At 52.1% G+C, this 19,609-nt stretch overlaps 1 protein-coding gene across 3 annotated transcripts; it reads right to left on the bottom strand.

Moving 5' to 3' along the window:
* Nucleotides 1-4,003: 4,003 nt before the first annotated feature.
* LOC132069643 (nascent polypeptide-associated complex subunit alpha, muscle-specific form-like) lies at nucleotides 4,004-17,377 on the bottom strand. Of its 3 annotated transcripts, none has more exons than XM_059466004.1 (7): nucleotides 16,947-17,377; nucleotides 16,391-16,532; nucleotides 16,105-16,248; nucleotides 15,274-15,970; nucleotides 15,060-15,179; nucleotides 13,442-13,516; nucleotides 4,004-4,868 (listed from the first exon to the last, which is right to left on the bottom strand). In XM_059466004.1, the coding sequence occupies exons 1-5, from the start codon at nucleotides 17,242-17,244 to the stop codon at nucleotides 15,153-15,155; spliced, it is 1,308 nt and encodes a 435-aa protein (XP_059321987.1). In that variant the 5' UTR covers nucleotides 17,245-17,377; the 3' UTR covers nucleotides 4,004-4,868; nucleotides 13,442-13,516; nucleotides 15,060-15,152. The 3 variants fall into 3 exon arrangements, with proteins under 3 accessions (XP_059321987.1, XP_059321988.1, XP_059321986.1); XM_059466005.1 differs by lacking the exon at nucleotides 4,004-4,868 and adding an exon at nucleotides 10,294-10,655; XM_059466003.1 differs by lacking the exon at nucleotides 4,004-4,868 and adding an exon at nucleotides 10,294-10,636.
* Between the last annotated feature and the right edge of the window lie 2,232 nt (nucleotides 17,378-19,609).

Below are 19,609 nucleotides of genomic sequence, written 5' to 3'. Positions count from 1 at the left end.
TCTGAAGGCCCAAGGAAGTGAAAAGGAAAAGAAAAACCTTTTTCAGGGTCACTTGGGCACTGTTAACCCTGCAGACAGACTAAAGGGATCATGTAAAGACAGAAAGGGAATTCCCATTTTCCTTTTAATTCAACAGAGGATGTGCTTTCCTGGGAAGTTTTTATATGATCCTTTTTACAGGCTATTTCAGAAAAAGCACATTTCCTGCTTTCTGTTCCTCAACAGAAAGAAAAAGAAGAAACTTTAGACTTAAGAATTCTAAGATACTTCTCCCCAGCATAGGTTTGTTTCTTTCCAGATGCTCCTCTTATTCAAAGTCTATGAAGAAAAATCAATAATCAAACATGTTCAATAAAACAGACAAAACAAAACATACCCAAGTTTTAATAGTTAAGAATATGCTGCTTGCATATTGTTAGGAGCTCCACAGGTACAAATTTATGCAAATCTGACCATTGAAAAGGGACAAACCCACAAGTTCAGAGTTCTGTTCCCAAAGCTCTTAAGACTTGTTTTTCAAAGTTTTCTGCCACTTGAAAACACCTGGAAGTAACTGAAAAATTGGTGTTCCAGCCATTACTAAAATTACCTTAATTTTCTTTTTACTAGATCTGCTAGATAGCTGTTGCACTCTACAGTATTTTGATTCCAGCCTGGGAAATCTGGGCTCAAAATCCATTTTAGGTGTAATTTTCTATTTCATGGGTCAAGCATCAATAACTTTAAAAAGCAGCTTATATCTTAGACTAAAGCAAAGCTGAGTTCAGAAGCTAAAGCATTTTGATTTCTGCAAAAAATAATAATAAAAAAAAGGAAGTAGTCTTTTGTCAGAAAGCCAGGCATCTGTGCTTTGGGGTCGGTGGATTTTTTTTTTGTTTGTGTATTTTTTTTTTTTTTTTGTCTAAGAAAGAACATTTTATACAATTTTTGTTTCACAACTTCCACATATTATAATCTTTGCCATCTCTGCATGTCACAGTGTATTGCTGAGAGCCACTGTGACATCTGCTAGGGAGGGCAGAAATAATTTGCAGGTTACTGACAGCTGCTGTGGATTGCCAGACTGTCATTTGAGAGTGTACATTGGAATAAAAATGTGTGGTAAAAAGCTTTCTTCATCCGCACCCTCTGCTATTAAAGTATTGTACATTCTCAGCAAAACCAGTGAATCCTCTTAGCACTAAATAGCCTTGTAACTTAGCAAATAAATTCGCAGATCAGCTGTCTTCTGATAATTGGTGGAGTTAAGTCAGAATTTTACAAAGATGGGAATTGCAGCAGGGGAGGCTCAGGGTGGAAATCAGGAAGAATTTCTTTACTGAGAGGGTTTTCAAGCACTGGAACAGATTTTTCTCAGAGGTGGTGGAGTCACCATCCATAAAAGTGTCCAAGAAGTGACTGGATGTGACACTCAGTGCTATGGTTTAGTCAAAGCTTGAAATTGATGATCTTGGAGGTATTTTCCAGCTTTGGGGATTCTGTGGAAGTTAGCAAATGCTACTGGGGCAAGCCTGGCTTTGTTCTCCAAGATCTGTATGGTGCACGGGTGTGATTATCAGCAGACAGATGAAAAAAAGAAATCCTGGAGACTTTGAGGGTAAACCAGCAAAAAAGTCTTAAATCCAATCTCCAATAAGTCTTAAATCTGTTTTTGGGTAAGGCAATGGGAAAATTTGATTTTTGATAGCACTTAGGCCTACACTAATTGCTTTTAAAATCAATTTTCAAAGGAAATCAATAGAAATAGAAAAAGGAGGCAGGAACTGAACTGTGACCCACCCTGAGCCTCTCCACAAAGCCTCTCTGGTGGTTTCCAGGTGCTGGACAAGCAATGGTGCTGAGGTGCACAGCTGGGCAGTTGGGACACAGCTCCACCTGACACTGCTTCCAGCACTGGAATTCAGGGTCTGAAATCTCCTGAGAAACAGGAGAGGAATATAAATGCCAGACTCACAGTTCAGGCCAATTTTGTATCTATAATTTAACCAAACAAACTACCTATCCCAAGCAAAATAAAAACCAACAAAGCAAAAATATCCTGCTACTTAGATATTTTAAATAAACAACACAAATCAGAAAACATGAAGATGGTGAAAACCAGCCCACCAAAAACGTGTGTTAGGTCAGTGCTGTTTTCCAGGACTGCTGGAAGGGACTGGATACAAAAGGGCTGCTGTGCAAGGGCTGTTCAAAGGCTTTGTCACCCCCATGCTGCACAGCCACTTAACACCATCAGAAAGAAGGGTTCTTCAGTACCCTGGCATTGCCTGTGCTTCAGCAAAAGCTGGAAAAGCTCTTGTGTACACCCAGCTAAGGAAAGAGTTGACAAGCCTTTGCATAATCCAATTGCAGGAGCTGTGAGTGCAGCCAGCACTAAGAGTAAGATGTTGTACAGCAAGGCTGAATTAAGTACTCACAGGTACCTCCTGCAAGTTTTAGTTACACTGCAAACTTCTTGTTTGATTCTTCTGCAAACCCTGCTCCTGCCCTGAACTGGGCATGTGCTGCTCTCCAGCATCCTTTCTGGTGAGGAAAGGAAGCTGAGTGAGAGAGAACCTCAGCCTGGCAGCTCATCCCATTTCCACTGTGCGCACGTTGAAAGCTGCTCTGAATCCAGAGCTTTCAGTGCACAGCCAACAAGGTTCACAGCCACTGAAATATGGCTCATGCATTGTGCATTTTCTTTAAAGAGGGTCAAGGATGATGGGTTCTGCAGGTAACAAGCACCTTGCCTCCATTCAAAACATTTCCCAATTAGAACATGAGTTAATGTACCCATCCAATTAATGTTTTTGTTGTTTGTTTGTACCTTGCTGATTGAGTGAGTCGCTATCCAAACAGCTGCTTTTCAAAAGGGACCTTTCTTAGCCTCTGCTGCTGCAGACTGCTGTGTTATGTACTAACCCACTGATCCATACTGCCTTCAATTTTCCTTGATGCTTTCTAGTTTTTAAGTGCTGCAGCATAATGTTAACCTTGCAAGTGCAGCCTCTATTTCTAAAACAGTTACCTCGTGCAATTTATCTGGGCAAATTTTTCAAAGGCAGTACTCTACACATGGAGACATTCTGCACGCATCCTGTGCCCCTAGCAAATTAAAAACCAGGTAGATAAATAAATGCCAGCCTTTAAATCCTGTTTTGGAGGTAGATCACATTATCTCATCAGCTGCAGACTACATCAATGGTCTTGACTTCACCACCAAACCTGGTGCCCACAGCCAGCACGGACACCAGGAACATCCCAAGGACATTGATACCCAGCCCTTCACCCCCCAAACTGTTTGTAAAGACTGTTTATAGCACTCTTTCCTCTCAGTCCCTCCTCATCTCACTTTGGCCTTACAAACCCTGGGTATCACTGCCTTAACCCTTTTAACAACATTGGAACATTGGAACCCGCCCATCCTGCCTCTGCCTGCTCACTGCAAGTAAATCCTGAGGGTAAAGCAGAGCCTGGCAGCTCTGCCAGGCCCTGAACCCCTGAGATCCCTCCACGGAGAGCCCAGCTCTCCCAGCCTTCTCTTCCAGCTGAGAAATCCCAATCTGCAGGGCCCTGGAGACCCTGACCCGAGTGTGGGATGGCCACTCGTGTCCTGCTGTCCTGGCTGCTGTCCTGGCTGCATGTTAAGGACACCAAAGGCCTCAGACTCTCTGCACTGGGCTTCCTGTTCAAGTCATCCCAAACGAGCTCAAGGAAAGATTGAAAGGAAAATAAACTAAATTATAAAGTAAATTTTAAAAGAGTCAAGTGACCCCTATGACCTGGGGTAACCTCGATTGTAACCTCAAATGACCTCTCGTGACCCCTGTGACCTAAAGTAACCTGAGTAGAGACTTAAATGACTTTAAGTGACCTGTCCTGGTTTGGAAATAATCCCAAATGTGCACTGGACTCAGGCATGGCCCTATAGGGCTGGACAGGCCCTGCTGAGCCCCCCTTGGCTCCCCAGTTCCCAAACCATCTCCTGGGAATGGGAATCACAGACACAAGTTGAGACAAGTCTGATTTAGGGCTTTATTTTGGTTTAATTAAGGGGGAGAAAGGAAAACAAAGCACTTTATCTTTGTTGAGCTGTTCTACAGCCAGTTTTAGTTATGATGAGTAATTGTTGGTGGTGCAGGGCTGCTCTGGGGATTGGTTCCTGTTGTTCCTCAGCTCTCAGCAGTCCCACAGCAGAGGGCTCATCTGGGAGAGCAGGCAGGGCATCAGCTCTCTGATGGCTTCTGTCTGTGCAGCAGCAACCCCAAAAGTGCTGTCCTGTGGGGTCTGTGACACACTCACTGCTGGGCTGGGCTGTCCTTTGGGGTCTGTGACACACTCACTGCTGGGCTGGGCTGTCCTTTGGGGTCTCTGGCACACTCACTGCTGGGCTGGGCTGTGCTGGGCATGCAGAGCCTCTGGGCAGCCACCACGGGCTCTTTGTCCCCCTTGTTCCCAGATAATTCACTCCAGCTGCTGGGGCCCTCCTGTGAGCCCAGAAATGGGAATGGGATCCACTCCCACACACCTTGGTGCCATCAGGGGACACGGAGTGCCAGTGAGCACCACAGCTGTCCCTCTGTGGGTCACTCGTGCCAGGCCGTGCGCCCACACAGTCCAGGAGATCCAGCTCTCCTTCTCCTCCCCCTGGCTGGCAGCAGGGCCCTCTAACCCTGGCCAAGGTACAGCTGCTCTCCTGTAAACGTGTTCCTGAGAACAAGGACTGCTTCTTCATGAGAACCAGCCATGTTATCATTCCTGTACCTACAGGAGTTCTGTCCACGAGGGGCTGGAGCAGCATTGATGAGCTTCTTGTGGTGGGTGCTCCTCTTCTCAGCTCAGGTACCCAGGCTGCTGAGGAGGAGGGCGGTTCCCATCCCATGTTCCTGAAAGAGAAAACAGAAATTACCTCGAGGGTTGGGGCAAAGGTGGCTCCAGGGTGTCATGCACGGTGAGCTCAGGTGTGAGTGTGGAGGCTCAGAGCACACCCTGAGGGGCCCTTTCTCTGCTGCTGCCAGGGCAGCGTGTGAGCGAGCCCAGGCCATCCTCCCTGGGGCAGGGACACCGCCCGGGCCGCGGCACGGAGCCCCAAACACCCCGACCCGCGGGCAGGATCTGGGGGATCCCTGCTCTGGGGATGTCCCCGCACGTCCCCTGAGCCCCGCTTGTGCCGGCACGGCTTCGTCCCGTCCTTGCTGCGGCTGGGCTCCTGGAACGTGGTGGTGTTCGTGTCCTACGAGCGGCTGCAGCGCCTGATGGTGCTGGCACGGCCGGCGCTGGCCTGAGCCCCCGGTGCCCCGGGCCGCCCGGCGAGGCTCACATCGATTACATTAATCGCATCCATTCTATTCATTGCCGGAGCGCGGGGAGCAGCGGGGCCACGGGCCCGGGGAGGGATGCGAGGGACGCGAGGAGGAGGATGCTGCAGGAGGAGAAGCGCGGGAGAACAGAGGCTTTCGGAGAAGAGTTTTAAGGGACGGAGAAAAAAATGTTTGTTGGCTTTGCAGCCGGGAAGAGCAGCGCTTCCCGAGGGCGGTGGTGTGGGCAGGCGGGACCAAGCTGAGGGCCAGGGAATTCCCGGTGTTCCTCACTGGCGCTTCCAATAAATCGCCCCTGTGGGGTCTGATCACAGCGTGGCTCAGGGTTTCTTTGCCTTTTTGGGGTGTTCAGGGTCATTGTCCAGCTCTACGTGTGACACTAGTCCAGCACATTTTCTATCATTCCTGGTGCACTGAACAACTTCCCACTGATCTCTGATTATTCGGGTCATTGTCACAATCGCCAACAGCAGCTCCACCTTCTGCCCTGCCGAGGCAGCAGGTCCTTGACCCACGGCAATCTCTCTAAAGCCTCAAATGGTCCCGTTATAGGACAGTGAAGATGTGTATCCTGAGCAGGACAGGACACGGAATTCCCTTTCCCTGTTTCCCAAGCATGAAACGCTGGGAATTGCTTTCCCTCTGCTGTCACTCCATCTTCAGCACCCTCATTTGTCACAGACACTCAGCTCTATTTCAGGGACTCCCGTCAGACACCTGCTGGCTGTGATCAGAAGCAATTCCCCAGGCGGGTTTTACCCCCGGGAGCAGCAGGAGTGACCGAGGACAGCTGCTGTCCCGGGACAAGGCGGCCGGGCTGCGGTTCCGTGCCCAGCCCCGTGCCCGCCCTGCGGAACGCGGGGTCGCTCTCTCCGCCCTGTCCCTGTGCCGGGATCGGGACAATTCCCCTGGCTCGGGCAGGGGACGGTGCCCTCGGGTGCCGCCGGAGGGGACAGGGGCGCGCAGGGGCCACCCGGGCGGGTGGCACCCCCAGGGCCGCGTGTGCTGTGGCGCTGCCGCCGGAGCCGCTGCCGGGCGGGACGGGTCTGTGCCGGCACTCGCGGCTCGCTGCGATCCCGTTCCATGGAGCGAAACCCGCGCCGCGCCCCAGCTGCGGTTTGATGGGATGGGCTCCGCTCTCGGGAGGCAGCGGCACGGGGGTCCCTGTGCCACCCCACGGGTCCCAGAGAGAAGCTGCTCCTGTGGCCGAGGAACAGCGGGGAAACTGAACAGTCCTGAGGGAAACCGATGGAAAAACAACTTTGGTGTGGTTTTGGACTTGACATTTTCCCCTGGCCCCCGCCTGATCCGGGTGTTTTGCCTTAGGGAACAGGAGGCAGAAGGGGGAATGGGGAAACAGATAATTTGTTACCCCAAAAGGGACGAGCTTATTGCTGTTAATTCCCGAAACACCTGGAATGATTTGGGTCTGGGAAGCACCTGGGAGGCTCCCTTTGAATCCTGGGTGGAGCCGTGGTTATAAAAGGAGGAAAGGATGGAGGCAGGGGGGGTTCGGGGGGGAGAGGAGCAGCGCTGCCTTGGGGATTTACATCTGGAGGCGGCCACCAGTTTCCTGCTGGGAATCCTGGAAAGAGAACTCGGTGAGAAATGCGAATGCTGCAGCTGGAGCGCTGAGAGGGGAGAGTCTGCAGGGAATGTGTCTGGTGAGTCTCCTCATGCCCCATTTCTGATGCTGGGCTGGCACCAGGGCACCTCATTCCCATTGAAACTCTCTTGAAATGCATTTCAATTACAAACTGGACTGCAGAATGCACGTGGGAAGCTTTGTGTCCCTAAGGGAATGCTCTGGGGCTGTGCAGCCTCTGACCTGCACAAATAACTCCTGCTCCCACAGAAACCTGCTGGCTGTAGGGCAGGAGTGCCAGCAAAGTGGCAGCTCCAGCGCCACCCCCAATGAGTGACTGTCCTTGGGGCTCTGGGGGCCGGCAGGAAATGCTGTCCCTGCCCCTCTGGGAAAGCAGGAGCAGGATCAGTGCTGCAGCCGGGTCTGTTCCTGCTCTCTGTCTCCAGGGTGCCCCGGAGGGCTCTGGCTCGGGATAATCTGTGTGTGAGAGCTTCCCGTGCCCGTGCCAAACCCCTCTGGGGACAGAACGTGCCCAAAAGCTCCATTAACCCTTTCTCTGTGTGTGAGAGCTTCCCGTGCCTGTGCCAAACCCCTCTGGGGACAGAACGTGCCCAAAAGCTCCATTAACCCTTTCTCTGTGTGTGAGAGCTTCCCGTGCCTGTGCCAAACCCCTCTGGGGACAGAACGTGCCCAAAAGCTCCATTAACCCTTTCTGTGTGTGTGAGAGCTTCCCGTGCCTGTGCCAAACCCCTCTGGGGACAGAACGTGCCCAAAAGCTCCATTAACCCTTTCTCTCCTGCTGGCAGGGCAGCGTGTGAGCCCAGGCCCTCCTCCCTGGAGCAGGGACAGCTGAGGATGAGCCCCAGGGACTCAGCCATCAGGGCAGGTAGGATGGATCTCTTTGTGCTTGGCAATTGCTCTGCTGGTTTAATGTCACACTGCAGGGCTCCTCCAGCCCCTGTGCCCTGCAGCAGCACCCACAGCCCCTGGGCTGGGCAGGGAACAGCTCTGGGAGGGAAATGGATATACAGGAGATTTCCAGAGTTTGACAGAAGGCTCACATAGTGTGGATCTGTATGGAAATTCTGAGATAAGAAATGCTGACTTAGAAATGCCACGGAATAGGACAGACATTGCTGAGAGAGAACTGGAGCTAGAAACAAGTTTTAAAGGGTGACTTTGCAAATAAGACTGGATACCTTAGAGAAATAGAACTATGAAAGATGCATTGTAATAAGATTCACAAGGGGTAATTTTAGATGATTGGCTTTAAGGCATTTACAGCATGGTGTGACAAAAGCTGATAGGCCAAGAAACACTTACAGTGTATTGGAATCTGGAAATAGTTGGCTGCTGATTATGATGGTGAATTGTAACATCTGTATTGTCTCACCCTTCACATGAGACTGAACATGGGATCAAAGTTTTTAAAATGCCTCTCAGTTGCCCCATGTCTGGGTCAGAAAAGAGCATAATCTGATAAACTGGAGCTTTGTGTGAGGAAGATTTATCAGATTCCTCCCAACCTTCTCTGGGGTGTTTGTGCCAAAGGGGCTCTGGCCCCAGAGCCACACAGGGTGTCTGTGCCTGCATAAACGTCAGTGACATTTGCCAAGTCTGGCAGGAAAGCAGAAACATCCTGGGGCTGTTTGGCCAGAGATGGAACATGGAGATGTCTGTGCTGGCAGGGTGTGAGTGCTGCCAGCCTGGGCTCTGTGGTGCCTCTGTCCCTCAGCAGTCAGGGCAAGGGGGGAAGCTGCAGCTGAGGCAATTTTGGCTGTTTCACACTGCTTGGGCCAGACCTGGCAGCACTGGAAGAACAGCTTTCCTCCTCCTTTCTGTCCATCCCTGAGCAGAACAGTGAGATGGTGCTGCACTGAGCCCTCTCTTTTGTGGCTGTTGTTTGGTTGGTTTGTTTGGGTTTTTTCTGTTCTTAATGTATTTCTAAGAGGTGCAGTGAGGAGCAAGGTGCTGGTGACATGGTTTCTGACTGACACATGACAGAAATGGGCACAGGTGAGTGCATGTGCTTCCTGGCACATCCAGTGTGCAATCCTGAGTGAGGATTCCCAGCCCCAGCTGCCCGTGGCACAGCTCCTCACTGCTCAGTCACTGTGAACAGCCCCCTCCTTTCCTGGGCACATCCCTGGAGTGGGAGCAGAGTCCCCTGACCCTGCAGGAATTCCCTGCTCCTCTGGAGAGGGTGAGGCCAGAGCTTGGGGGCAAAGGACAACAACCAAACCAGGCCATTGTGTCCCTATGTGTCCAGGACAGCGTGTTCTCCTTGTTCCCAGCACTGGTGAATCTAAACAAGATTTATTTTTGACAAGATTGCCTGTTCTTCACTTCTCCAGTTCTCCCCCACACCTGGCCCTGCAGCTGTAGCTCACCCTGCCCTGGCTGTGGCTGATAAAATGTCATTTTTGTAGCAGCAATCCATTCTTTTAAAGAGCACAAAGAGTGTACAGTGCAGAAGAGACTTTGGGAAATCCATCCAAATGAGGTACTCTGCCTTCCTTCTGTTCCTGTAGCTCTCCTTCCTGCTTTCACCTGGGCTGCCAGGATGGGCAGGGCCCATATTTATCACATGAAAGTGCTGTTACTGAATTTGTCCAGAAGCTCTGATTACAGACACTCATTTTCTGACAGTAAACATTTTCATTTTGCCTTTCCCCTGTTGTTCCCAGGTGCTGCCCAGGCTGTCTCTCTGTTCCCTGGGAGGAAGGGCAGCCCCTGCCTGGCTGCCCAGCCCAGCTGGATGGGACAGGGTTGTGTGGCCTGGCAGGGCAGGAACAGCTGGCTGTGCTCTGGAGTGCCTTGGAACCTTGCCCTGGCAGCTTTGGAGGGGTTTCTCTTTGGGATTGCTTGTGATGCACCCTCCGTTCGTACAAAGCCCAGTGCTAAAGGATTGACAAGTGAGATGGGAGATAAAAATGGTTCTCTTAAAATGAGGCAAAGAATGCAACAAGAAAAGTGAGCTTGCTTTTAATGTCTGAAATAGTTAGAAATAGAAATGCTGGCAAAGGGCACTGTTATGTTTGCATTGGTGTCACCTCCCATGGATAAAACCCCACAGTGAGCCATCAGAGCACAAGTGTGAAAGCTGGATCCTTTGACTTCCACAGTGGAATTAATTTTCTTTTCCTCCTCTCTTTCAGGCCAGGACAAATCACCAACCTCCTGCCCCCTTTGCCAAAAGCTTTGGTGTTTGAGCAGCCACAGGCAAGAGGCCCCAGCACAGGCTCTGCCCTGCAGGGCTCAGGCCCTGCCCTGCTGTGGGTGAGTCAGAGGCACACAGGGCTCCTCTTGTCCCCTGTGCTGCATTCCCTGCCTGGGGATGCCACTGCTGCCAGCCCAGCCTGGGGCTGCTCACAGGGGCCAGGGGGAGGGAAGGGACCAGGGTCTGACTCCAAGGGTCACAGGGCTGATTTATTATTTTATGGTATATATCACATTAAACTACACTGAAAGAATTGAAGAAAGGATCTCATCAGCAGGCCAGCCAAGAGTAGAAAAAGAAGGAATGAATAACAAAGGCTTGTGGCTGGCACACAGAGTGTGAGCCAGCTGGGTGTGATTGGCCATTAATTAGAAGCCATCACAGCTCTACCTGCTTTATGTATTATTTTCCTGTTAATGCCTGTGTGTTGTATTTTCACATCAATCCAAGCTTCTTCCCAGGCTGCAGATCCAATCTTTGGGTGTCTCTGGAGGTTTCTGGTTTTCCAATTCCCACGTCTCCCCTCTCTCTCTGTATTAATAAATTTTTACTAGTAGATTTATATGGATAATTTGTAATTGGTATATTGATTAGGTAAGTAAAGAACAGATTTTTTTGAGTACTGACAAATACAAAGTATTTAAACTTGAAACTTTATTTGAAGTTATTTAAATGTTTGGTTTAGGCTGGTTAATTAGTAAAGTTGTATACTTAAAAGTCAACAAACTAAATAGAGGCATAATATTTGGTTGAATTGTATATTTTTAAGTTATTATGTAATAAGAATTTTATACTATTGATTTTTATATTTATAAAGACACTTAAAGTTAATAGTTTTTGGTGGGTGTAATACAAGATGTTAGGTGTATGTTGGGATTTTTGTGTAATTTCCATTTCTATTTCCATTGATTTTTTAGTGCTGGAGTGGTCAGTGTGGTTGTTTGTGTGATGTGGTTTTATGTTTTCTTTTGAAATTTACCTGGGTTTTTGTACCTGCTGAGATGTAAGTAAACTTTATGTTTTCATATGAGAAATGAACTATTGATACACCTTGGTTTATAAAATTGCATAGAGATTTGTGAGATACTTATTTAAGATATTATTATCATAATTTTTTTTTGTTATAAGAATGGAGAAATATTAGATTAAAATAATGTATGTAGTAAAGAAAAAATAATTAGGAATTATTTAGATTATATATAATTAGTAACATGTGAAATTATATATTTATTAAGTATTAAAATATTGTATGTTATTTTAGAGTTAGTAACAGTTGATAAATTTTAAATTAGTGGAAGGTTACACAATCGCTAAAAATAGGTTTAGTTGCTATATTGATAAAGTTGAATTGTTAAGTTAAAACTATTTGAAATTTATTTTTATGTAATACATTAATACATTTTTATGTAATGTTTTTTAAAATAGTAGTTATGAGTAAAAAATTTAGGATTAAAGATTAATTAAATCTTATTTAAACCCAATAATTAAACCCAATAATAATTGGGTTCTTAAAAGTATTTTTAGAATAGAGATGTTTTGAGTACAGTAAACTTATTTTTTAAAGATTTGAAAGTGGTTAAAGACAGGATTGTGAATTTGGATTTGGATATTGAGAGTGTGAGGGTGGAGGAAATGTAGTTGCAGGGGAGAGGCTGAATACTTAGTATGAAACTTAGAAAAATAAATTCATGTTGTATTTGGATTTTTCATAGAAGTCTTTATGTAATAATAACTGAGGAAAGTTATAAGATTAATGGTTTGGAGGAGGTTTTTAATAAAGTTTTTTTTTAACTTTGAAAAATATTTAAAATTATGAGATATGCTAAATGACAGAGTTAGTGTAGAGATTAGTTAGGGAGTTCACTTGGTTTCACAGATGTATAAGTAGTTAGAGAATAAAAAAGTGGGATTTTGAAATTATGTGGTTTTGGTAATTATATAAAGAGATGGTAAAGTATGTGAAAGTCGGTTGCAAATATTCTAATAATATGTTATAAATAATGTTTATTATAAACTTAATAATTGTCTATAATTAGTTTATTAGTACTAAGTGTTTGGAGAACCTAAGATAACTTTCTAAAAACATTTATGCATTAGGGAAATAGAGTAAAAAATTTAAAATAGTATGATATTAATAGTAATTGCTATTTTTTTGGTGTTCTTTATAAAAGATAAAAACTAGACATTGCAATGCAGAATAGATTTTTTTATGAAATGGATGATGTAATAATGAGTAGGTGTTTGTTAGAGTTTTATTGTAGTTGTTTTAATTGGAGTTGTTTTACTTTTTGAAGAAAATTAACTACATACTTTATAGTTTGGAAAAATGATTTATAATAAAATTTAAGGGTGAGTTTCATTAAATAAGATTTAGAATTAATTAATTCTGATAGTAAGGAATAATAAACCTAATTTTATTAGACCATTACAGCGATAAAATGAAATTTAAGACTATTTAGACTTAAATGTAGTGAAATTTAATTGTGTTTGATTTTATTAATACTTGAGTTACAGAAGGTTGTTATTTATAAATATTGAAGTTTTGAAATTGTTTTGGAGAAACCTTAGATTGTTGGGTTACTATTACTATCGACATCTTTACATGGTGGTTTTATTTATTGGGAGCTATGTTTCTTGGTAAAAGATTTTTATTTATGTTCTATGTAGAATGGTACTAATTTTTAAAGTGGAGGTTTTTTTGTATTTAGGATATTGATTAGAATGTTCTATATTTTTGTGGGCTTTGAGTAATATTTATTTATAGGTTTTTGATATTTGAATAATTTTTATTGGTTTTTGTTACTTTTTAAAGAGTTTTTGATTTAGAATTTGAAGAGTATTTGGTGTTTGGAGGAAATAAATTTGGAGTTATTTTTGGATATGGTTTAATTATATTTTTAATGTTAATAATGTCTACTTTTGGTGCATTAGTTTGATTTTTTTGTTTCGTTATGGGGCAGGTCTCTTGTTTAAGCCTGGGACTGGTATTAGCACTTTTTGTCTAATGTTTTATGAGTCAGCTAAGGAGGAGGTGTTGTTTTAAGTTCTATAAAATGTACTGAGAATCAGTTAAAATCAAGGAAGAAACATTATGGTAGTTGAAGGGTGTTGTGTTTAAAGAGTTCTAAATCTTTTTTAGTAACTTGAAATAAGGTGAGCTCAATCTACTTTTTCTGCCCCCACGAATGGCATGACCTGTGCCCACTGCTCACGATTCACTCAACCAAAATCAAGACCAAATGTTGGCTGGCCTCTAAGAACCTGAAATAACTTAGAAGCAAAATAACTCACATTTTTCTCCTGTGTTTTGTTTTTTCCTTCAGATGCTGGACTTACCTCTGTGGACATGCACTGAGCTCTCACTGCAGGAACCTGTCCGGCCTCTGTGGCTGTGAGTTCATGTTCTTCTCACTGGGGAGTCGGAATTAATTAATTAATTAATTAATTGCAGAATTAATTGAATTAATGACCCCTTTCCCCTTTTGTGCCTCGCCGTGTGGGACAGGGGCAGAGAGAGCGAGCAGAGGAGCGGCCGGGGCTGGAGAGGGGCAGGAGAAAGGCAGAGGGACCTCCCTGGTGTCCCCAGGGCACTGTGGGGAACAGAAGGGACACCGTGAGGGCAAGGGCAGGTGAGCAGGGGACAGCTTGGGGCAAAACCCGGGGTCACCTGCAGGGAAATGAGTCAGGGGTGTTTTGGAGGGAAGAGCTGAGGGGATGAGTCCGCCCAGCTCGGCCCAAGGGGGAGCAGAGGTGAAGGCCAATCCAAAGCCAACCCTGCTCAACCCCGGAGTCCCAGAATAAATACTACAAACTGCCCATTGAGGGACTAAAAATACATAAAAACAGACCCAGGAACAAACCAGAAGGTTCCTGGGAATCCCATTACAGTGTTGTCACAGCCTTTTTAACAAAATTTTTATCACAACACTGCATTTCTCTGTTGGGATCGTTCACTCTGTGGGCTGTGGGGTTTTTGGGTCTGAGCTCTCTCACGGCAGCCCTGACACCCTCAGGAGCGGGGAGGGAAAGCAGAGTCAGGGCTGCTGGCAGGGCAGGGGGCTCTACCCCAGAGCAGACCCAGCAGCTGCCCCCCAGCCTGGCCAGGAGGGATCTGCTCTGGTTCCTGCAGGGAAGGAATGTTCCCAGCTGGCATTGATTCAGCCAGCATTCCAGCGGCCTCATCTCCTGGCACTTCCCCATGCTGCTCCCACCCCTCCTGCTCCCAGCTCCTGCCCGTTCTGAGGGGAATTTGTCCCACCAGCAGCAGGGGAAGGACACCAGCTGCCACCCTGGAACTTGGATTGTCCCCCTGGGGAATGCTGGCTGCTGGGATTTAGAGCATTCCATGTATTTGGCTGCTGAAATTTCCCAGCCCAGGGGTTTTAGCTGACAGGGCAGCACAGAGACTGTTCTCTATGTGGTGTCTGGATTTGGGGTGCCTGGATTTGGGGGTTGGTATCAGCTTTGCTAGTTCAGGTGAGTTACACCCACAGCCCCACATTCCCTGATGAATTCCTGCTGGAATAACCTGACAGCACCTCATGGAGAGTGGAAATTCCCATGCAGAGGTACCACTTTTACACCAGCTGTATTAGGAGCCAGCAGAAGTTCCAGGGAAGCTGCGTGGGATCAGGACAAGGACAGGTCTATACTCCATAGAACTTACTATTTAAAACCCTCATCCCCCAGCTCCACTGATGTCCCTGGGGTCACTGGACAAAGTTCCCTGGAACCCAGCTGATTTCACCCCCACTCCTGGAGCTCGGGCTCCAGTTGATGTTTTAAAGCAGGACAAGGCAGTGGCTGGATGCACTCCCAGCCTGTGCTGAGGCAGCACACCTCTCCCTGAAGAAGCCCAGCTCCTTTCAGAGATTCAGCAGCAGCCTCTGCACATTTTTCCCCTCAGGAAAGGGATGCACATCCCTGCTTTCAGCACACCTCCAGTGGGACCCACCTGCTAAAGTTTTCCTTCACTTCTGCACTTCAGCTGGCTCCCTGGGAAGTTCCAAACTTCATCCTGCTTGAACCTCTGAGTTTGAGGCATCTCTCAGGTATACTGCTTGGGATTCAATATCTGTGAGGGAAGATAGCTTTGGTGTTAGTGCTGCTGAGGGACAATGGCCTCGGGCTGGAAAGGAGAGAGAAGACTTGGGGTGGCTGAGACATACCTGGGAGCTGTGTGGGAGCTCTGGGAGGTCAGAAACGGGAACTGCTGTCTGAGCCCCTCTGCAAACGGTCCGTGTCTCCACTCCAGGCAATGCCCGCTGCTCCTTGGGGTCCTTCTGGGCTGTCGGTGGTGTCTGTCCGGGCTGAGGTATCTCCGTGTGCCTGTTCAGAGCAGCCCCTGGCTGAGGGGCCACAGGCAGCGCTTCAGCCGTGTCTGTGCCAGCGCTGTCCCGGTACCCCGGTGCCCACACCGGGACGTGTGTTCGGCACGCTGCAGGCACAGCTCCTCCCGCAGATCCCAAGGGACGCGAGGGCTGCCAGCGCTTCGGGGGCTTCTGGCCTCCTCCAGGCCCACACCGGGCACAGCCGCAGCGAGAGCAGCGGCCCCAGCCCCGGTCGTTCGGCGGGGATCCCCCGAGGATGCGGACACGGAGCGGGGGGATGCGGGCGCTGTGGCTCTCACAGGGCAGTGCGGTGTCCCGGTACTGGGGAGCGCGGTGGCCGCGGCGCTGCCGGGCCGGGCTCGGTGTCCCCGCGGGGCTGAGGAGCGGCGCCGTGTCCGCCAGGGGGCGCCCCGCGGGACGGGCGGCGGCGCTGAGGGAGCGGCGGGGCCCGGGGGGTCCCGGGGCTGCCACAGGCCATTCCCCTGCCCTACCCGTTTCCAGCCGTGATCCAGGGGCTGCTCCAGGGAAGCGCCGTCTTCCTGGCGGCCCAGCACCATCATAGCCCCGGCTCCCCACGGCCCAGAGCCCAGGCGGGACCCCAGCCCCGCACCGGCCGGAGCAGGAGCGGCGGCTCAGTCCCAGCACCCGTCCCGGAGCAGCTCTTCCTACCTGTAACGATGCCGGTCCGGTCCTGGTCCCCATCCTACCTCGATCATCCGGCCCCGGCGGGATCCCCGTCCCGCACTGGCCGCAGCCGGAGGAGCAGCACCAGGCTCGGTCCTATAGCAGCCATACCGGAGCGGCTCTTCCCCCCTGCAACGACACCGGTCCCGATCCCAGCCCCAATCCCGCCTCGACCATGCAGCCCCGGCGGGACCCAAGCCTTGCACTGACCGGAGCAGGAGCAGCAGCGCCCAGCTCGGTCCCAGCGCCGTCCCGGAGCGGCTCTTCCTACCTGCAGCGATGTCGGTCCGATCCCGGGCTCAGCCTCGCCTCGATCACCCAGCCCCGGTGGGACCCCAGCCCCGCAATGGCCACAGCCGGAGTAGCAGTGCCGGGCTCGGTCCCAGCGTCTGTCCTGGAGCGGATCTTCCCCCCTGCAGAGATGTCGGTCCAATCGAGGGCTCAGTCGCGCCTCGACCATCCAGCACTAGCACCCACACCCTGCCCGCCTCCCACAGCAGACCCCAGCAGGACCAGGACCCGAGCCCCCAGACCCAGATCCCGATCCCGGTCTCACCCAGCACCCACACCCTGCCCCCCTCCCACAGCAGACCCCAGCAGGACCAGGACCAGAGCCCCCAGACCCAGAGCCCGATTCCGGTCTCAACCCAGCACCCACACCCTGCCCCCCTCCCACAGCAGACCCCAGCAGGACCAGGACCCGAGCCCCCAGACCCAGATCCCGATCCCGGTCTCACCCAGCACCCACACCCTGCCCCCCTCCCACAGCAGACCCCAGCAGGACCAGGACCCGAGCCCCCGGACCCAGAGCCCGATCCCGGTCTTACCTGAGCACCTCGGGCCCCACGCAGCACCAGCAGCAACCCCTGATCCGGATCTCCTGTAGCGCTCCGACCATCGCTCCCGCAGCATCCCGAGCCGAGCATCCCCCGAAGGAAGCGGGACGGACGCGGATTGGCCGGCTTTTATGGGCGGGAGGGGGGGCGGGGGGGAGGTGTGTCCCCGGGGGCGGGGCCGGCACAGGTGCGAGGGGCGGGGTCTGCACAGGTGTGAGCGATCCCAGTGCGCCTGCGCGGGGCGGGGCCTTGGGGGATTTAAGGCGCGGGGAGGGCCCGGCGGAGCCATTTGCTCCTCGGAGGTCGGCGGGGTAGGTTGCTGTCGGTCGGGGCTCTATATCTCTGTTTCTCTATATTTTCTTCTGCGTTTCTTTTCTTTAGTATTTCTGTTTCTCTACACCTCTCCTTTCACCCCTCCCTTCCTCCCCTCCCCCACCCCCCACACCCACCCCCCCCCCAAACCCCCCCCCTCCCTCTCCCCCCTAGCCCTCCCCTCCCTCCCCCCCAACGGCCGCCCCCCGCCCCTCGCTCCCATCCCACCTCCCCATTCCCTCACTCACCCCTACCCTATTCATCCCTGCCTTACCCTACCCTATTCCTCCATCCTCTCCCTTCACTGCCCCCCCTGCCCCGCCCCCTGCCCCGCCCCCTGCCCCGCCCCCTGCCCCGCCCCCTGCCCCGCCCCCTGCCCCGCCCCCTGCCCCGCCCCCTGCCCCGCCCCCTGCCCCGCCCCCTGCACACCCCGCCTTCCCCTCACGTACCCCCCCGCTCCCCTATTCTCGTTCTGTGTTCCTCCCTTTCCTCCTTTCCTCGCAGCCGCGGGGCGCGGGATGCCGGGCAATAATAAAGCCCAGAGGGCCGGAGCCCGGCGCCCCCGCCCCGCTGGGGTCCCCACACGGGGCCGGAGCCGCTCTGCGGGTCCCCCCATTGCAGTTCCAAGCACCGCCCCACACCGCCGGGGTTCCGGCTGTCCCTACATCACACTGGGGGGTCCCGGGGTGGGGGGTTACAGCTGCCCCCTCGTTAGGAGGGGGTCGGGGGGGGTGGTGGGGGGTTAGGAAGGGCCCCCTCATTAGGAGGGGGTCCTTGGGGGGGGGGGGGGGGGGTAGGTAGGGCCCCCTCCGGAGGAGGGGGTCCCGGGGGGGGGCGGGGCGGGCCCCCTCCGGGGGAGGGGGCCCGGGGGAGGGGGGCGGGGCGGAGGGGGGGCTTTCCCCCCTCCTGGCCCCGCCCCCCTCCCCCGGGCCCCCTCCTCCGGACGGGGTCCCGGCCCGGCCCCCTCCCGGGGACCCCCTCCTCCGGACCGGGGCCCGGGGGGGGAGGGAGGGGGGCGGGTGGGGTGGGGGGGCCGGACGGGGAGGGCCGTTCGTGTGTGTGGTGGTTTTTTTTTTTACACGTGTACGTATGGGTCACGGCGCGGAGTGACGTGCCCCCCTCTGCTTCCCCCCCACCCCACCCGCCCCCCCTCCCCCCCCGGGCCCCGGTCCGGAGGAGGGGGTCCCCGGGAGGGGGCCGGGCCGGGACCCCGTCCGGGGGAGGGGTCCCGGGGGAGGGGGGCGGGGCCAGGAGGGGGGAAAGCCCCCCCTCCGCCCCGCCCCCCTCCCCCGGGCCCCCTCCCCCGGAGGGGGCCCGCCCCGCCCCCCCCGGGACCCCCTCCTCCGGAGGGGGCCCTACCTACCCCCCCCCCCCCCAAGGACCCCCTCCTAATGAGGGGGCCCTTCCTAACCCCCCCACCAAGGACCCCCTCCTAACGAGGGGGCCCCTTCCTAACCCCCCCTCAGGACCCCCTCCTAATGAGGGTGTCCCCCACCCCGGGACCCCCGCCAAACAAGGGGGTCCCCAAACCCGACCCCCCATCCCGGGACCCCCTCCAAACGAGGGGCCCCCGTGGGATGGGGGAAGCGGAGCCCCGGCGGCGCCCCCTGCGTTCAACCGTGGAACTGCACGGGGACACCAGCGGGGCTCCAGCGGGGCCGGGGGCGCCGGACTCCGGCCCTCTGGGCTTTATTATTGTCCGGCACCCCCAGCCCCGCGGCTGAGGGGAAAGAAGGAACGGAGAGAACGGGAAGAGAAGAGGGATAGCAGGGAGGAAAGCGAAAGGCAAGGGAAAGGAAAGGCTGTGAAGGGACAGAGGGACAGCGGACAGAGAAGGGAGAGGGGGAACAGAAAGGAGTAGGGGGAAGAGGAGGGGAGGGTCTGGGGGACAAAGAAGAATACGGGGAGGAGAAGCAAGAGTAGAGGAGGGGAAAGGAGGGGAGGCCGAAAGAGGAGGAGAGGAAAGGGGGGAAGAGAGAGAAGGAGAATACAGAGAGGAAAAGGAACGGCAGAGGGGGAGACAGGAGGGGAGGCCGAAAGAGGAGGGAAAAGGAGGAGAGAGGAGAGAAAAGGGGGGAGAGAGAAAAGCAGAGAAAGAAGGGGAATACAAGCAGGAGAAAGGAAAGGTAGAAGGGGGAACAGGAGAGGAGAAAAAGCTGCGGAGCGGGGACGAGAGTCACCCGTCCGCAGCGTGCTCAGAGTGAGCAAATGGCGGTTAACGCGATTTCCGGATCTTAAATAACCTCGGCCCCGCCCCGCGCAGCCGCGCTGGGGTCCCGCACACCTGAGCGGGTCCCGCGCCCCAACCACGCACACCTGAGCCGGAGGCGGGACCCGCCCCT

Source organism: Ammospiza nelsoni, chromosome 2 (genome assembly GCF_027579445.1).
Source record: "Ammospiza nelsoni isolate bAmmNel1 chromosome 2, bAmmNel1.pri, whole genome shotgun sequence".
Classification (NCBI taxonomy): Eukaryota; Metazoa; Chordata; class Aves; order Passeriformes; family Passerellidae; genus Ammospiza; species Ammospiza nelsoni.
Note: the sequence above shows the minus strand (reverse complement) of the source record. Positions and strands in the feature narration are given on the sequence as shown.